This window comes from Capricornis sumatraensis, chromosome 3, assembly GCF_032405125.1.
Source record: "Capricornis sumatraensis isolate serow.1 chromosome 3, serow.2, whole genome shotgun sequence".
In the NCBI taxonomy this organism is placed as follows: Eukaryota; Metazoa; Chordata; class Mammalia; order Artiodactyla; family Bovidae; genus Capricornis; species Capricornis sumatraensis.
Window position 1 is genome coordinate 81,546,902 of NC_091071.1, and position 17,936 is coordinate 81,564,837.

The 17,936-nt window shown below is 39.3% G+C and overlaps 1 protein-coding gene across 5 annotated transcripts in view; it reads left to right on the top strand.

Moving 5' to 3' along the window:
* Positions 1 to 17,936, top strand: part of WDSUB1 (WD repeat, sterile alpha motif and U-box domain containing 1) — a 79,924-nt gene that overhangs the window by 2,455 nt on the left and 59,533 nt on the right. For 3 of the 5 annotated variants that reach the window (XM_068967697.1, XM_068967701.1, XM_068967702.1), the window contains exons 2-4: positions 6,108 to 6,384; positions 8,443 to 8,890; positions 10,446 to 10,630. In XM_068967697.1, the coding sequence (XP_068823798.1) occupies positions 8,493 to 8,890; positions 10,446 to 10,630 (583 nt within the window). In that variant the 5' untranslated portion in view covers positions 6,108 to 6,384; positions 8,443 to 8,492. Of the gene's footprint in view, positions 1 to 6,107; positions 6,385 to 6,745; positions 6,916 to 8,442; positions 8,891 to 10,445; positions 10,633 to 17,936 lie in introns of all 5 variants that reach the window. The other 2 variants (XM_068967699.1, XM_068967700.1) reach the window with 2 other exon arrangements.

The following is a 17,936-nucleotide window of genomic DNA, read 5'->3' on the forward strand; positions in this document are numbered from 1 at the left end:
CACTCTCACCTGAAACAGTTCCTCAAGAGATTGTATCTTACACATTTTTAAACACCCAGTATCTACTGTAATGCCTGACATATTAAAGTAACCAATAAGACTTTGGTTAGTAAAGCCTTACCATTAAGGAATATATTCAAAGGAATGAGCCACACTGTCTGAAAACAATGCCAAAATCCCGTTCTAAGTATCTTTTAGGTAGCAGCTATGCTGGAAAAAAATGATTGAATTTCCACAATGATTCCTTTGAAAAGGATAGCTCTTAATGCCTGTATATGTTGGATTATATTTCCTGAGATATATAGTTATATTACTTTATAATTCTATCTTGAAGCCTGCGGATAGAGTACAGCTGCTTCCTGGGATATTTTAAAGAGGCTCATGCCTATAATAAAAAGCCTTAGAGGTCCCAGGTGAACTAAAGAGGTCAAAAAGAATGGATTATCTGACACAAAGTGAAATTCTTTGTAATTCTCCAGATTGCTTTCCTGTGGTATCTAGCTTTGATCTCATTCCCTTTCAAGGGGACTCTGACTTTGATCTCATTTCCTTTCTAAGGGGACAGCATATACCATCTGGTATAGTCATTAAAACCATAAAATCAAAGACTTCTAGCTTTCCATCTTCCTAGGCACACGATAGAATTGTATTTCCTATACCCCTTGTGGTTAAGTGAGACCATTTGACAAGCTAGTTCTGGCCAAGGAGAGCTGAATGTAAGGATCATGTACATCTTGTTGGCTAAGGATTTAATGTCTCTCTTTTCACTCTGGCATAGCTACTATTAATATTCAAAATGGTTCATGTTCTGTTAGCCCAGGCCCCTGACTAACTTCGTTGAACATAATTCCCTACCAATTCACAGTGAACACAACATAAGCAAGAAATAATCCTTGCTTGTTTTAAGTCACTGAAATATTGGGGTTCATTGTAGTTGCCCCGTAACCTGGGCTATCCTGATACTCACAGACCTGGCTACTTAACCATTGGATTAGAAGGGAAAAAAATAGGCCCAGTAGGGCTTAATATCTTACCTCTCTATATCCCATCACTTATGAAGGGGTCCTGGAAAAGAACAAAAATGCACAGTTGAAAGTGTGATAAAAGAGTAAGAGGGTCTTGGGAAAGTAAGAAGACTGAGCTGTAGTAATCTGTCATGGTCGGGAAAGACTGTTCATGTATTTTACCTTAAGTTCAGAGGGGAGACACTGCTTTTGAGAAAACTCATGATGAAAAACACAAGAATAAGAAAATGGAGGGGCTGGAGTACATTTTAACCCAAAGAAATTTTGAATTGCTATGGATTTATGTAGACCATGCTTTATGCTGTTATGGAGATCCAAAATATGATCTACCTAAAGAAGACTGGTAGATTTTATTAATATGAAGAATTACAGGCCTTTAACCAAAGCAGTGATTAGAGGGATATTTATAGCTGTAAATACTATATGTAGAAAAAATCATAAATCAATAACCTAAACTTTCAATAGAAAAAGAACAAACTAGACCTTAAGCAAGCAGGAGGAAGGAACTAATGATTACAGAGTGGAAATTAATGAAAAAGAGAATAGAGAAAATAATTGGTTCTTTGAAAAGATCAAAATTGACAAAACTTTTGCTGAATCAACTGAGAAAAAAGAAAACTGAAATTATTACAGTCAGGAATGAAAGAAGGGACATTGCTACTGACTTTACAGAAATAAAAAGGGATTTAAAATGAATATTGTGAACAAGTTAATGCTAACCAAATAGATAATTTAGGTGATAATGGACAAATTCCTATAAGATACAAACTACTGCAACTGTATCAAGAAGAAACAGAATGTCTAAATAGACCTATGACAGATTGAATAATAATTCTGTAAGTTGGCCTACTGTTAAGTGAATTTGATTGTACAGTGTCATATGTCTAAAAAAGCCATGAATCAAACTAAAAATGTGGGTTTATTTTTCAAAAACACATTTTAAATCTTGAGTTCTCTTCTGGAGCATTAGTAATAAGATAGTAAAAAATAAAGAATTTGACAAGATGAGACAATAAATATTTTTAATTATAGGAAGTTGCAATTTAAAAATCCATAAACAATAAAAATGTTTCTCATACGAAAGAGGAAGAAAAGGGAATAGATGGAACTACAAAATTTCTTTCGTATGTACAGATGTGAAGGGTCATCACATTTCTTTCTGGTCTTATTTCCAGCTCCACGGACATTTTCTAACATCAGGAAAGCCCAATATGAGCTTTCCTCATCCTCTTCATTTGGCAGCCCCTGGGTCTTTCTTTTATCTGTATAGAACAGCAATTCAAAGAACTCTATTTAACTTTAATTACTTGGTTGGCACCCAGGACTATGGGTGGATTAATGAAAACATTGCCAGCTAGAGGGTGTAAAGTTTATATAATGGCAAAGGATAAGGGGAATTCAGAGACTATTCCATAATGCAGAAGATAACATAGCTTGCTCCCAGTTATAGCTTCTCAGATTCTCAGAGTTCTCTACTGTGGGTAATACCAGGTGTGGGAAGTGAATAATTGTATTTGTATGAGAGACTCCCTGGCCTGTTCTCAAAGGTATTTTAAACAATTTTTTTAAAGTTTAATATACACTATACATAAATGCTTGTATCATATATTGAGCTTGATACATTTTTTGCAAACTGAACACTTCCAGGGTGTTTTTTACAACTTGTACATTCCCTTGCCTGACTTTTCTGGAAACTCTGACTGATGTTGAAGCTGAAACTCCAATACTTTGGCCACCTGATGTGAAGAGCTGACTCATTTGAAAAGACTCTGATGCTGGGAAAGATTGAGGGCAGGAAAATTAGGGGACGACAGAGGATGAGATAGTTGGGTGGCATCACCAACTCAATGGACATGGGTTCGGGTAGACTCCAGTAGCTGGTGATGGACAGGGAGGCCTGGCGTGCTGCAGTTCATGGGGTCGCAGAGTCAGACACGACTGAGTGACTGAACTGAACTGGTCTCAGTTTGCATGCAAAGCAAAACAACAAATATATTCCTGAATATTTACTGTGAAATGGGTATTTCCCAAGCTCATCCCTCAGCTGGCCAACATTTCAAGCCTGTTTAAGACCCATTCCTCCAACCACCTTTTCTAATTACTTCACTTCCTATCATCTCTCTCTCTCTCCTTTGAGTTATTGGTTACTCTCAAACATTTGAGTAATCCTGACTCACTGATTCACACCTGTTCTTTTCCCACTGGGTCGTATTTTGAGAGCATGTATTGCTTACTATTTAATTGGAAAGTTAACTTTCCTTTAAATGTATCATTTAAAATTGTTTACTGTATTCCCCAAATAGCATTATTATTACAAGGAACAAACTAGAAATTAATAATAAAATAGGATTAATTATTGACCACAGTTACATATTAAGAATTAGAGCAAAAAATATATAAACTATTCAAATCTTTAATATTCCAAGTCAAAGTTTCAACTATTAGTCCTACAAGGTAAGATAACCAATTCACTCATGTGATCAAAGATCTCTGTAAATTCTTAACCACGTTTTTCTAGTATATTGCCAGATATGTTAGTTAACATCTCCCAAATTGTAAACTTGTGGATTAGAGACCAGCCACAATAAAGCTTCCCTCTTTGGAATTCCTTTTTCTTTCAGACCATATTGGGCTTGAGGTCTCCATGCTAAGTTACTGGCCTGTGTATCAGAGGTTTCTTTTACATATTTTACTTGAAGAATGTTATAATCAATCTTGCCTATCAAATTAGTGAAAACCTAAAAAAATTAGTCTCTCAGTAATGTGGAGAGACAGGGACCACCATATGCTTCCAAGAGTTAAAACCATAAAACCTCTCTGAAAAGCGAGATGGCAACTATTTACACCCTGATGCCGAGTAATTCCATTTCTATTAATTTACTCAGCAAACGTCACTGAAGTAATTATGTACAAAGTAATTGAATCCAGTATTATTTACAAGAAGCACAAAAATATTGAAACAACTGGGAAAATGTTAAATAAATTTATGTTTCTGGGGCTGTGGACCATTAGGCAGAAAAAATGATTACACTACTAAGATATTTTAGACATGGAAAATGCTCAGGATACAAGTCTAAGTTGAAAAAGGTAGTTTACGGATCTTTTTGTAAAATTATTGGTATTATTCATGAAAGACTGAGTGGCTGATTTTTGAGTGGTGCGATTATTAGTTATTTTCATTATTTATAGTTTTTATGTTTCCTACAGAGAGCTCTATTATTTATACAATAGAAGAGTTATTTTCAGAAAAATACTGTTTTGGCAATACTTTGGCATATAATCAGGTTTTAAAGTCTCAATCATAATGCATTCGTTAAAAATCACAAGTGTCTCAAATCATGAATTTTTATTTCTCCTTTTTTCTATTTTATTACAAATCTTTTCCAGCAATCTCAGTTTTGTTTAAATTTGAATGTTTTAGTTTGTGTATGCTTAGTCACCTCCACTCTGTGCAATCGCATGGACTGCAGCCCACCAGCTCCTCTGTCCATGGAATCTTCCAGCTAAGAATACAGGAATGGGTTGCCATTTCCCACTCCAGGGGATCTTCCTGACCCAGGGATAAAACCTCTACCTCCTGCGTCTCCTGCATTGACAGGCGAATTTTTTTTTTTCCCACCACTGAGCCACTTGGGAAGCCCTTTCAGTTCAGTTCAGTTCAGTTGCGTCCGACTCTTTGTGACCCCAAGAATCACAGCACGCCAGGCCTCCCTGTCCATCACCAACTCCTGGAGCTCACTCAGACTCAGGTCCATCGAGTCAGTGATGCCATCCAGCCATCTCATCCTCTGTCGTCCCCTTCTCCTCCTGCCCCCAATCCCTCCCAGCATCAGTCTTTTCCAGAGTCAACTCTTCACATGAGATGGCCAAAGTACTGGAGTTTCAGCTTTAGCATCATTCCTTCCAAAGAAATCTCAGGGCTGATCTCCTTCAGAATGGACTGGTTGGATCTCCTTGCAGTCCAAGGGACTCTCAAGAGTCTTCTCCAACACCACAGTTCAAAAGCATCAATTCTTCGGCGCTCAGCCTTCTTCACAGTCCAACTCTCACATCCATACATGACTACTGGAAAAACCATAGCCTTGACTAGACGGACCTTAGTCGGCAAAGTAATATCTCTGCTTTTGAAGCCCTTTATTACTTGTCAAATACAACTAGTTTCCTTGCTGAAGAAAATACTACACTTTTTATTTTAATCTGAACATGGTCCTATATTGTGACATGTACTTAGTACACTTCGGAGCTTTTTTCTGGTCAATTTTTTAATCTCAAACGGGGTTGGCAAGACCACTTTGTAATCAATTACACATGGAAGCCATTAGGAGACGCTCGGAAACGCTAGAAAACAATGCATATTGGGTTCCCGTGATACCAGAATACCCTGGATATCCTTTTCAGCATTCTGCCTTGGAGAAACATTTGACCACAAAGGCGATTGCAGGAGTCATGGACTGCTGAGGTCAGAGCTGGCTTAAACAGAAAAGACCAGTCAGGGAGATCAGAGGACAGAAGCAAGATAAATACAGCAAAGTAAGGAGGGTGACTCAAGTCAGTAAAGAGTCTGCCTGCCATGCGGGAGACCTGGGTTCAATCCCTTGGTCAGGAAGATGATCCCTTGGAGAAGGAAATGGCAATCCGCTTCAGTACTCTTTCCTGGAGAATTCCATCCGTCCATGGGGTCACAAAAGGTCGGACACGACTGAGTGACTAACACTTTCACTTCCAAGGACGCTGAAAAACAGCTGTAGTAACTGTCCCTTTTACAATCACATTTCTGGACTCGCTAGACCTTGGGACCTCAGCTTCCACAACTAGAAAGATTTTTCAACGAATGGCTCAGACGATAACTGCTGCTTGCTGCTGCTAAGTCGCTTCAGTCGTGTCCGACTGTAGCGTCTGCCTATAATGCGGGAGACCTGGGTTCGATCCCTGGGTTGGGAAGATCCCCTGGAGAAGGAAATGACAACCCACTCCAGTATTCTTGCCTGGAAAATCCTGTGGACGGAAGAGCCTGGTAGGCTACCGTCCACGGGGTCGCAAAGAGTAGGAGAGGACTAAGTAACTCCACTTTCTTTTTCAAAGGTTCTTCCCCAGTGTGGACTCATCTTAATCCTAGAGCCAGAATTCAGGGACCGCCTCATCACAAAGCGGAAGGACGCGCATGCGCCGTGGCGCGGACCGCCCCCGGTGGGCGGGGTCTGTTCTTTCGCCTCTGGGCTGCCGCCGGCGCCAACCACGCCCGCCTCACCTGCGCATCGCGTGTCCCCCGGCGCTCTTAGCGCACCTGAGGGCGGATCCCTGACGTCTTCGACGTGAAAGGACCAGTGCACACGGGCCAGTTTAGCAGCAGCGGTGGCAGGTACAGGAGTGCGGCTCGGGTCAGCCCGCCGGGGTGTCTAAACCCTTGCTTTCCCGGCGTCTGCTTCTAAGCGCGCGACCGGGACCGGCGAGATTCTGTTGTGCGGCCTCCGCCCGGGAGCCGGGGGCGCCTCACGGCGTGAAGTGGAAGTCCCAGTTCCCTCCAATCCCTTGCGCCGGTGCCCGCGCCCCAGAAGGCCGCGCTCCCTGCCGGCCGCGTTCCTGCCGCGGGTCGCTCGGTCCAGTGAGGCCCAACTGGCTCTCGGAGTTGAGCAAATCCTCCGTCCCCAAATAGGTGTGGGGGAGTAGGTCGCTGGCTTTATGTAGGATTCTTGACACATTTCGGGTTGGCTTTGCGATAGACAGGGATGCGAGTGTTCCCACTGGCGAGTTCAGTTTGCCGGGAGATTGGCGCGTCGGCAGAGGTCGAAGTGGACGCCCACAGCCCAAGCGGAACAAACTTCAGCTGATAGCGTTCCTGCGCGTCAGATTCTAGGACCTTGAACTTCAGAGAGAGCTGAGTGGCAGAAGGGTGAGGAAGCAAAAGTTTGTTTGGAAATTATCTTTGTGCACTTGCACAGTTGAGATTTGGGACTTCTCCAAAAGACCACCTGATTGGGTTTGTTCTCATTGCAAATATCAGGGGTTTTGATGGTCTGTTTGTTTTTTAGACTTAGTTGGAGCTTGTTTGAAAAAGAGGCCGAACTTTTGACATCAGAAATGTTGGAAAAGGCTTGTTTCATTTATTTGTAAAGATTTCTGTAAATAATATTAGAATAATAGATTAATTTTACAATTCAAGTTTACACCTGTTCCTCAGGGCTGATTATTGCCTCGTTTTACGTCATTTTTCCATTTTTAGTGTTAATACCTTTATTTTTATTAACAGTTCTCTGGTTATTTCGTATTCATAAATAATGTTTAAAGGCAGCTAGAACTCAACTAGATTTGGGGAAAAATGTTAATTCAACAAATATTTAACCATATTAAGTGCAAACACTTTTATGTGCTGTGAATACAGAAATGAGAGAAACAGCTTTGGTGCTTAGGTTTTAGTAGGGGGAGACACATGAATAGTGTCAGCTGATGGCAGTTGCTACACTGATGATTAAAATAGGGTGATGGCTAGCCTATAGAGGGGCTACTTTAGGAAAGTCACTGAAAAAGGACACTGAAATTGAAATTTACATGAGAAATTATGTCCCAGAAACAGAGGCATGAGAATTTAAGCATCAGAAAGCCACTTTGTGAAGCTCTTAGATGTTACCATTTTGACTAGGGAGGCTGGAAAGAAGGGAGGGAGAAGAAAAGGGGAAGTAGTTGGGGTCTAAGAAGTAGATAGGCAAGAGCCACATCATACAGGGTTTGGTAAGTCTTGGTGAGGAGTTTGGATTTTATTCTAAATTTATAAATTTGGTCTTAGGTGCAGACTGGCTAAGTCCACTTTTGGGGGGGCACTCTTTCTTTGGGTTTCCTTGATTTATTAAATTAATTCTTCACCTCAAGTCTTTACATCTTTTTATTCTTTGTCATACAAGATGACATACCATGACATGATAGCTTTCAACACTGCCACTTAAATTGACAAGGAAACCTTTTGTTTGTTTTATGAGTTAACTGTAATAGTTCTACATCTTAAAGGTGAGCAATACTTTTGGCTCCATCCTATGGAAGGAGCAGCGAGAGTTTGTTAAAGTAGTGAAAAATCTTTTTGAAATTAGCAAATCTGGAATGAGGCAGTGTTGAGTAGCAGTTCATAAAGGGAAAGTCTTCAAAGGTAATAAATACCCAGAGTTTTGAATATACAGTGTCAAATCAGTTTGAAGTTACTTGACCAGGTTCTTTCTCGGGAGTTACGGACCTTTATTGGTATGGCACTGGTGATTTTGTTTATCATCAGCGATTATAGTCTTAACATGTTTTATTTCTCTCCAAATATTCTTAGCCCAGGTATAATTTATTGTCTTTAAAAAATGTGAATGTGGAAGCTTTTGTTGAGCAAGTTTAGTTGATTTTGGCTCTTCTATATTGATTTGCGTTGTATTTATTCGATTCCTAGGATGAAGTAACCTGTATCTAAAAACTGCAGGATATTTTCCAGTAAAGAACATGGTGAAACTAATTCACACATTAGCAGATCATGATGATGATGTCAACTGCTGTGCCTTCTCCTCTTCCCTCTTGGCTACTTGCTCCTTGGACAAAACAATTCGCCTATATTCCCTGAGTGACTTTACTGAAGTACCATACTCTCCATTGAAGTTTCACACCTATGCTGTCCACTGCTGCTGTTTCTCCCCTTCAGGACATATTTTGGCTTCATGTTCAACAGATGGTACCACTGTCCTATGGGATGCTCAAAACGGACAGATTTTGGCAGTGATGGAACAGCCCAGTGGTAGCCCTGTGAGAGTTTGCCGATTTTCCCCAGACTCCACTTGTTTGGTATCAGGGGCATCTGATGGAACTGTTGTTTTGTGGAATACGCAGTCATACAAGTTACATAGGTAAGAATGTTTAAACCCTTTCCATTTTTAATCCTGTTACCAGGTTTACAGAAATTTTCTTGATGACTTGAAGTAGACAATTCAGACGTCTCAAGGAAAAATACTTTGATCTGTCTCCTGAAGGTCATAAAACAGATATTTAATATGATTCTTGAAGTAGATTTGCTTGGCTCTGAGTGTTTTAAATTTCTACTTTTTCTTTTGTGAAATAAGTATTCATCTTGTAAAGCTTTATGGATTTTTAATAGTTAGGCAAAAAAAAAAAACAGTCTTTTGGATAAAACTTAGTAATTTTTGGCTTTTTGGTCACACATGGCTCAGGTGTTCTCAGTAATGAAGTAATTGTAGGTGAGTCTCACCTGCACAGCTCTTTGCTGACTGGGATTACTGACCAAGCCCAGAAGAGGGAACCTTGTGATTGGTATGGTGTTATGTGTTACCACTTCTTTAAAAACGTCACCTGAAAAACTGCTTTTGGATAAAAATACATCAATTAATTTACACTGGTAATGTGTTGCAACTCCCTAGTGTTAAAACCATGTATTTGTAAACTTATCGTATGCTAAAATATATATAATATTTTAACAAATTTAAAGTGTACAGTTCAGCGACATTAATCACATTAAAAACTGTAAACTTTTAAATGTCACCAATTAAAATAGCTTAATGTGCCTTCCCCTCTCCCTCCCTCTCACCAACACTCAGAGCACAGATGGCAGCTGGTAAACAACTGTTGCTCATTTAGATTTTTGGTCTTTGTGTTGAAAGTATGTTTTAAGTGGCGTTAATAAACAGTTTAAAGTGAAGACACAGAGAATGGAATGCCTTTAAGTTGTTTTCTGTGAATGAAATTTAGCTGTCGGCCAGGGAATCTTTTTCAGTTAACCAATTGGTAAATTGTCTCCCTAACGTTATTTCTCTACTATATGTAATTATGTGAAAATGATGCACTGCAATTGATTTAAGCGCTGGATAGGACACTGCATGGGTTGTTGGATTTTTAACAGGTTATTTTTCCTAATTGATAAAATAATGAATTATTGTTAGCCCAGTGCTTCCTAATCTTCCCTGGATTATTTTAAGTTGTTCACAGCATTTCATTTACATAAAGAATTTATAACTGAAGGTGAGAAGAAAGTCCTTACTGTTGTTTCTAGGTGATTTTAATACAAATGTTGAAAGTGCTTTTCACCCCCAATAACATGCTTTTCAATAAAAAACAGTTGTATCTTTTAAAAAATTGTGACTGTAATTGATATTGTTGGTTGTTGTTGCTATTTTTGTTAAACTTTGTATATTTTAATGAAAAGAATATGAAGATACATAGACTTTGATTTGGTTAGGATAATGTTTAAATTGTCTTATTTTTGGCAAGCCTATCTCAGTTTATAGCATATAAAGGATATTTTATTTCTATAGGCATCTACTGCCCTTTCTCTCTAGTTCTAGCCTTTTATCCTTTTCTTTTACTATATCAAGCTGCTATTAGAGACTGTAATAGAAAGTAAAAGATGCTCTGAAATGAAAACTCCCCTTTCTTTTGCTTTTATTTCAGATGTGCTAGTGTTAAGGATGGCTCCTTAGTGGCCTGTGCATTTTCTCCTCCTGGAAACCTCTTTGTCACTGGCTCTTCATGTGGTGATTTAACAGTGTGGGATGATAAAATGAGGTGTCTGCACAATGAAAAAGCACATGATCTTGGAATTACCTGCTGTGACTTTTCTTCACAACCAGTTCCTGGTTAGTTATTTTACTCTTGTAAGCACTAGTAAGTCCTATTTGCAGTTTGTATGTGACTTTTCATTCATTTACTCATTTTCACTTCATATTAATAAAACAAGATCTTTTAATTTATTCCCTTCAAGGAATCATCCTTCTGCTTTATGTTTTTGATCAAAATGAAATCACAGATATTTTGGGGGAAAACCCGATTCTTTGGGAAAACACATGGGGGCTGACACAACTTGATGCAGTGGATCTGGATCCCTCGAGTTTGCTAATGCAGAGGCCTTAGACCTATTGGTTTCACTGTGATTTTTGAAACATTGTATGTTTTTATTCAAATAGAAATGTGAAATATAAAAATTGAAAACAAGTTTCTTTTTTCACTTACTATGTAACCTTTTAAAAGATAACCTTATAAAAGCATTTGTTAGTAGATTAGATTTTAGAAAAAGAAGAGAACAACTCTTGACTGTAGACTCTTAGTGTTAAATAAAAACAGTGAATTGGGAATTTGCCTTCTTTTATTTTCATCTTCTGTGTTAGGATGGACGTTCTACTTCTGGCTACTTCAATCTTACTTCCAGACAAGTGCTGTCCTATAGTGATATAATGTGAGCTACATGTGTAAATTTTAAAATTTCTAGTAGTAGATAAAATTAATTTTAGTAATGTATTTTACTTTACCCAATATACCTAAAATATTTCAAAGTCCTAAAATTATTAATAAGATATTTTACTGTGTGCGGGTATGAAGTCTTTGAAGTCCAGTGTGCATGTTATGTCACATTGCAGTTGGTGCTGGTCGCACTTCAGCTGTTCAGTAGTCTTATGTAGCAAGTTATTAATACTGTCTTGTGACAGCTCGGGCTTTGGTACTCCCCTATTTCAAAACCATCAGTGGCATGTTAAAATATGATTAAGGTAAGATAAAATACCAAGTTTCAAACACACAGCCTTTAATTACCTTACCTCTTCTGTTTCCCTGCCTCATTACAAGTCACACTTGGTCTCATGCATTCACTTGCCTCACTGGCCTCCTTTCATTTCTTGAATGTCTGTAAGATGTGTCTGAGGGTTTTACATGTGGACCTTTACTTGGTTCACTCTTATTCATCCTTTAGAATTCAGGTTAAAAAAAAAAAATCACTTCAGAAGAGCTTCCTCTGCTCTTAACCTCCTGTACTCAGTCTGAAGTATTTTGATATAGTCCTTTAGTTACATGCTTTATTTTTCTTTTATAGGACTTAGTGAAGTTATCTATATGAATTACGTTTAATGGTGTTTTTCCTGTGAGATTGTACGCTCCATAGGGTAGGCCTGGATGTATTTTATTTACAGTGCCTGGAATGTAATAGGCTTTGAAAAGCAGACTTTTTAAAATTAGAATATAGTTGCTTTACAATTTTGCTGTATAGTTGCTTTCTACTATACAGCAAAGTGAATCAGCTATATACCCCTCTTTTTTTTTGGAATTCCTTCTCATTTAGGTCACAACTGAGCAATGAGTAGGGTTCTCTGAGCCATACAGTATTAGTTATCTGTCTTATCCATGGCATCAGTAGTGTATATATGTCAATCCCAATCTCCCAATTCATCTTACCCTCCTCTTAACCCCGTTCCCCCCTTGGTGTCCATATGTTTCATTTCTGTGTGTGTCTTTCTCTTTGCAAATAAGATTATCTATATCATTTTTCTAGATTCCACATATATGCATTCATATACTTGTTTTTCTGACTTCACTCTGTATGATAGTCTCTAAGTCCATCCACGTCTCTACAAATCATCCAGCTTTATTCCTTTTTTGTGACTGTGTAATATTCCTCTGTGTGTGTGTGTGTGTGTGTGTGTGTGTGTGTGTGTGCATGTGTGCGCGTGTGTGCACATGCTGCATCTTTTTTATCCATTCCTTTGTTGATGGGCATTTAGGTTGCTTCTGTGTCCTGGCTGTTACTAGCGCTGCAGTGAACACTAGGGTGCATGTGTCTTTTTGAATTATAGTTTTCTCAAGATATATGCCCAGTAGTGGGATGGTCGAGTCATATGGTAGTTCTATTTCTAGTTTTTTAAGGAATCTCCATACTGTTTTCCATAGTTACATTCCCACCAACAATATAGGGGTGTTCCCTTTTCTGCACATCCTCTTCAGCATTTATTGTTAGTAGATTTTTTTAATGATGGCCATTCTGACTGGAGTGAAGTAGTCCCTCATTGTAGTTTTGATTTGCATATCTCTGATAGTGATGTTGAGCATATTTCCATGTGTTTATTGGCTATCTGTATGTTTTCTTTGGATAACGTCTGTCTTCTGCCCATTTTTTGATTGGGTTGTGCTTTTGTTTTTTTTAAATTGAGCTACATGAGCTGTTTGTATGTTGTTGTTTTTTTTTAATATTTATTTGGCTGAGCAGGGTCTTAGTTGCGGCACACAGGAGCTTAGATCTTTCAGTTGTGCCATGCAGGACCTTTTACTTGCACCATGTGGAGTCTAATTCCCTGGCCAGGGATTAAGCCTGTGCCCCCTGCATTGAGAGTGTGGAGTCTTAGCCAGTGAACCACCAAGAAAGTCCCATTTGTATATTTTTTCAGATTAATCCTTTATCAGTTGCTTTATTTGCAAATATTTTCTCCCATTTTGAGGGCTTTTTCATCTTATTTATGGTTTCCTCTGTTGTGCAAAAGACTTAAAGTTTAATTAGGTCCCATTTGTTGATTTTTGTCTTTATTTTCATAACTCTAAGAGGTGGATCAAAAAAGATCCTGTTTCCTCCAAGAGTTTTATATTTTACAGTGTCTGGCCTTTAGGTCTTTAATCCATTTTGAGTTTATTTTTGTGTATGGTGCTAGGAAATGTTTAATTTATTCTTTACATGTAGCTGTCCAGTTTTTCCAGCACTACTTACTGAAGAGGCTTTTTCTCCTTTGTATATTCTTGCCTTCTTTGTCATAAATTTAGGTGATTGAAATGCAGACTAAGATTCAGTTTATTGATTTGTTGAAATTAGTTTCTGTTTCCTTAACTTTTAATATCATAGGGCAGATAAACAGTTTTCTTTTCATGAATCCATTCTTATACTGAACTCTCTACCTAATTTAATTGTGATGATTTATTTTTTAATATATTGTTTTATGATGTTTTATTCTAAGAAGATCAGCTTGTAACAGGCAAGAACAGGGAGTCCATAGGAAAAGTTTAGTTTACATACCTACGTATATGAACTAAATACCAAATACTAAATATTTGCAAAACCAGAGTGCAATCTTAAGATAGGTATTCAGGTTTCTTAATTGAGTTTTACTGTATATGAGTGGTAAAATATCCTTTGACTTATGATATTAGGTGTAATTCATATAAAATTGAGTTGGTGAACTGGATGGCCAGGGAAGTCCCAAATCTCATCTTTTTGCCTTTCCCCAGTTCCTGCCCTTGGAGCCCCTTATCTTCCCTGACTGATTATAAACTCATATTTCCTCTGCTAGAGGCATGGTCTTTGGGCCCTTCTTCAGCAAGTGTCTGTTCTCCAGGGAACTAACTAGGGCAAGGCACTCACTGCAGAAGAAGCCAGATTCAACTATTCAACCTTGTCTCAGGTCACAATCACCAGCTACCAATTAGACCAGTGCCTGGAACACAGTGGCCCTCAACATATATGTTTAATGTATCTGTGAAGGGCGTGGGGTACCATATGCCACATAGATAAGATTGTCAGTTTCACCCTTTTCCTGCTGTGTGACCTCAGGTACCTGGCTTTTCCTCTCTGGGCCTTAGCTCTCAACTGTGAACTTGGGATGGTCATGTTTGCTGCCTTGTAGGACTAACTGTAAAGAGTTAGAGGTCGTATCTGTCAAATGCTTAACAGAAATATGCAAACAAGTGCTTAATAAACACTTGATAGTATTCTTAAAAAATTAAGTAGGTGATATCAATATTTACATTACCCACAAGTATTTGGGAACTTACCTAGTGGGTAGATAGTGATACTCTGTCTAAATAGGATAACAACTAGTGGGTGGTTTTTGTTTTTGTTTTTTTGTTTTTGGTAACACTATATTTAACTGATTACTTTGCCTAAGTTGTATAATTGTTGTTTTTGTTTACTCCCTAAATTGTGTCCAGCTCTTGTGACATCCTGAACTGTGCCATACCAGGCTTCTCTGTCCATGGGATTTCCCAGGCAAGAATACTGGAGTGGGTTGCCATTTCCTTCTCCAGGGGTTCTTCCCAACACAGGGGTTGAAGCCACCTCTCCTGCATTATAGGCAGATTCTTTACCACTGAGCCTGATTCTTTTCCATTGGAAGGACCTACTTGTGAAATCAGTTCAGTTCAGTTGCTAAGTCATACCCAACTCTGTGACCCCATGGACTGCAGCAGGCCAGGCTTCCCTGTCCATCACCAACTCCTAGAATTTGCTCAAACTCACGTCCTTTGAGTCAATGATCCCATCCACCATCTCATCTTCTGTCGTCTCCTCCTGCCTTCAGTCTTTCCAGGATCAGAGTCTTTTCCAGTGAGTCGGGTCTTATGCATCAGGTGGCTAAAGTACTGGAGCTTCAGCTTCAACATCAGTCCTTCGAGTGAATATTCAGGGTTGATTTCTCTTTGGATTGACTGGTTTGATCTCCTTGCAGTCCAAGGAATTCTCCAAAGTCTTCTCCAACACCACAGTTCAAAAGCATCAGTTCTTTGGTGCTCAGCCTTCTTCATGGTCCAGCTCTCACATCCATACATGACTACTGGAAAAACCATAGCTTTGACTAGATGGACCTTTGTCAGCAAAGTAATGTCTCTGCTTTTTAATACATTGTCTAGGTTGGTCATAGCTTTTCTTCCAAGGAGCAAGCAGCTTTTAATTTCATGGGTGCAGTCACCATCTGCAGTGATTCTGGAGCCCCCCAAAATAAAATCTGTCACTGTTTCCATTGTTTCCCCATCTATTTGCCGTGAAGTGATGGGACCGGATGCCGTGATCTCAGTTCTTTGAATGTTAAGTTTTAAGCCAACTTTTTCACTCTCCTCTTTCACCTTCATCAAAATGCTCTTTAGTTCCTCTGACCTTTCTGCCATAAGTGTGGAGTCAGCTGCATATCTGAGGTTATTGATAATGGCAGTCTTGATTCTAGCTTGTGCTACATCCATCCCGGCGTTTTGCATGATGTACATAAGTTTGAGTTAAACTCTGGGAGTTGGTGATGGACAGGGGAGCCTGATGTGCTGCAGTCCATGGGGTCACAAAGAGTCAGACACGACTGAGCAACTGAACTGAACTCAGCATACAAGTTAAATAAGCAGGGTGACAATATGCAGCCTTGACCTACTTCTTTCCTAGTTTCAAACCAGTCTGTTGTTCCATGTCTGGTTCTAGCTGTTGCTTCTTGACTTGCATACAGGTTTCTTAGAAGGCAGGTAAGGTGCTCTGCTATTCCAATTTCTTCCAGAATTTTCCAGTTTATTGTGATCCACACAAAGGCTTTGGCATAGTCGATAAAGCAGAAGCAGATGTTTTTCTCGAATTCTCTTGCTTTTTCTGTGATCCAGCGGATGTTGGCAATTTGATCTCTGGTCCTCTGCCTTTTCTAAATCCAGCTTGAACGTCTGGAAGTTCTCTGGTCACATACTGTGGAAGCCTAGCTTGGAGAATTTTGAGCATTACTTCACTAGCGTGTGAGATGAGTGCCGTTGTGCAGTAGTTTGAACATTCTTTAGCATTGCCTTTCTTTGGGATTGAAATGAAAAATGACTTTCCAGTCCTGTAGCCACTGCTGAGTTTTCCAAATTTGCTGGTGTTTTAAGTGCAGCACTTTCACAGCATCATCTTTTAGGACTTGAAATAGCTCACCTGAAATTCCATCACCTCCACTAGCTTTGTTGAAGTGATGCTTCCTAAGGCCCACTTGACTTGTGAAATATGTTTCACCAAATCTTTTGGACTGAATTGATGATGTTTTGTGTGCATGCATGGTGCTAAGTTGCTTCAGTCATGTCCAACTCTGCAACCCCATGGACAGTAGCTGGCCAGGCTACTCTGTCCATGGGATTCTCCAGGCAAGAATACTGGAGTGGGTTGCCATCTCTCCTGCAGGGGCTTTTCCCCATGTAGGATTGAACCCACATCTCTCTAAGTCTCTTGGATTGGCAGGTGGGCTCTTTACTACTAGCACCACATGTGTAATTCTAGCCTTTGTCTTGATGGGAAAACAGTCGCTCAATATTCTATATAAATTATAGACTAAGCTTTAAACAAGTGAATATATCCTAGAAAAAGTTAACTTGGGAGTAATTAAGCATTTAACACATACCATACATCTTAAATTTTTCACATCAATGCTAACCTCAGTATTTAAAGTTGGGTTGGAGGATGCACTAGGTTTAGTGGCTCAATATTGGCCTTTTCAGCATTGAGTTATATTTTTCAGTTCAAATGTTCAGTTGTGTCTGACTCTTTGCGACTCCATGGACTGCAGCAAACCAGGCCTCCCTGTCCATCACCAACTCCTAGAATTTACCCAAATTCATGTCCATTGAGTCAGTGATGCCATCCAACCATCTCATCTTCTGTCGTCCCCTTCTCCTGCACTCAGCCCTTCCCAGCATCAGGGTCTTTTCAAATGAGTCAGCTCTTCGCATCCCGTGGCCCAAGTATTGGAGTTTCAGCTTCAACATCAGTCCTTCCAGTGAACACTGAGGACTGATCCCCTTTAGAATGGACTGGTTGGATCTCCTTGCAGTCCAAGGGACTCACAAGAGCCTTCTCCAACACCACAGTTCAAAAGCATTAATTCTTCAGCACTCAGCTTTCTTTATAGTCCAGCTCTTACATCCATACCATGACTACTGGAAAAACTGTAGCCTTGACTTTATGGACCTTTGTTGGCAAAGTAATGTCTCTGCTTTTTAATATGCTATCTAGGTTGGTCATTATTTTCCTTCCAAGGAGTAAGCATTATTTTAATTTCATGGCTGCAGTCACCATCGGCAGTGATTTTGGAGCCCCCAAAAATGAAGTCTGATTCTGCTTCTACTGTTTCCCCATCTATTTCCCATGAAGTGATGGGACTGGATGCCATGATCTTAGTTTTCTGAATGTTGAGCTTTAAGCCAACTTTTTCACTCTCCTCTTTCACTTTCATCAAGAGGCTTTTTAGTTCCTCTTCACTTTCTGCCATAAGGGTGGTGTCATCTGCATATCTGAAGTTATTGATATTTCTCCCAGTAATCTTGATTTCAGCTTGTGCTTCATCCAGTCCAGCATTTCTCATGATGTACTCTGCATAGAAGTTAAATAAACAGGGTGACAATATACAGCCTTGACGTACTTCTTTC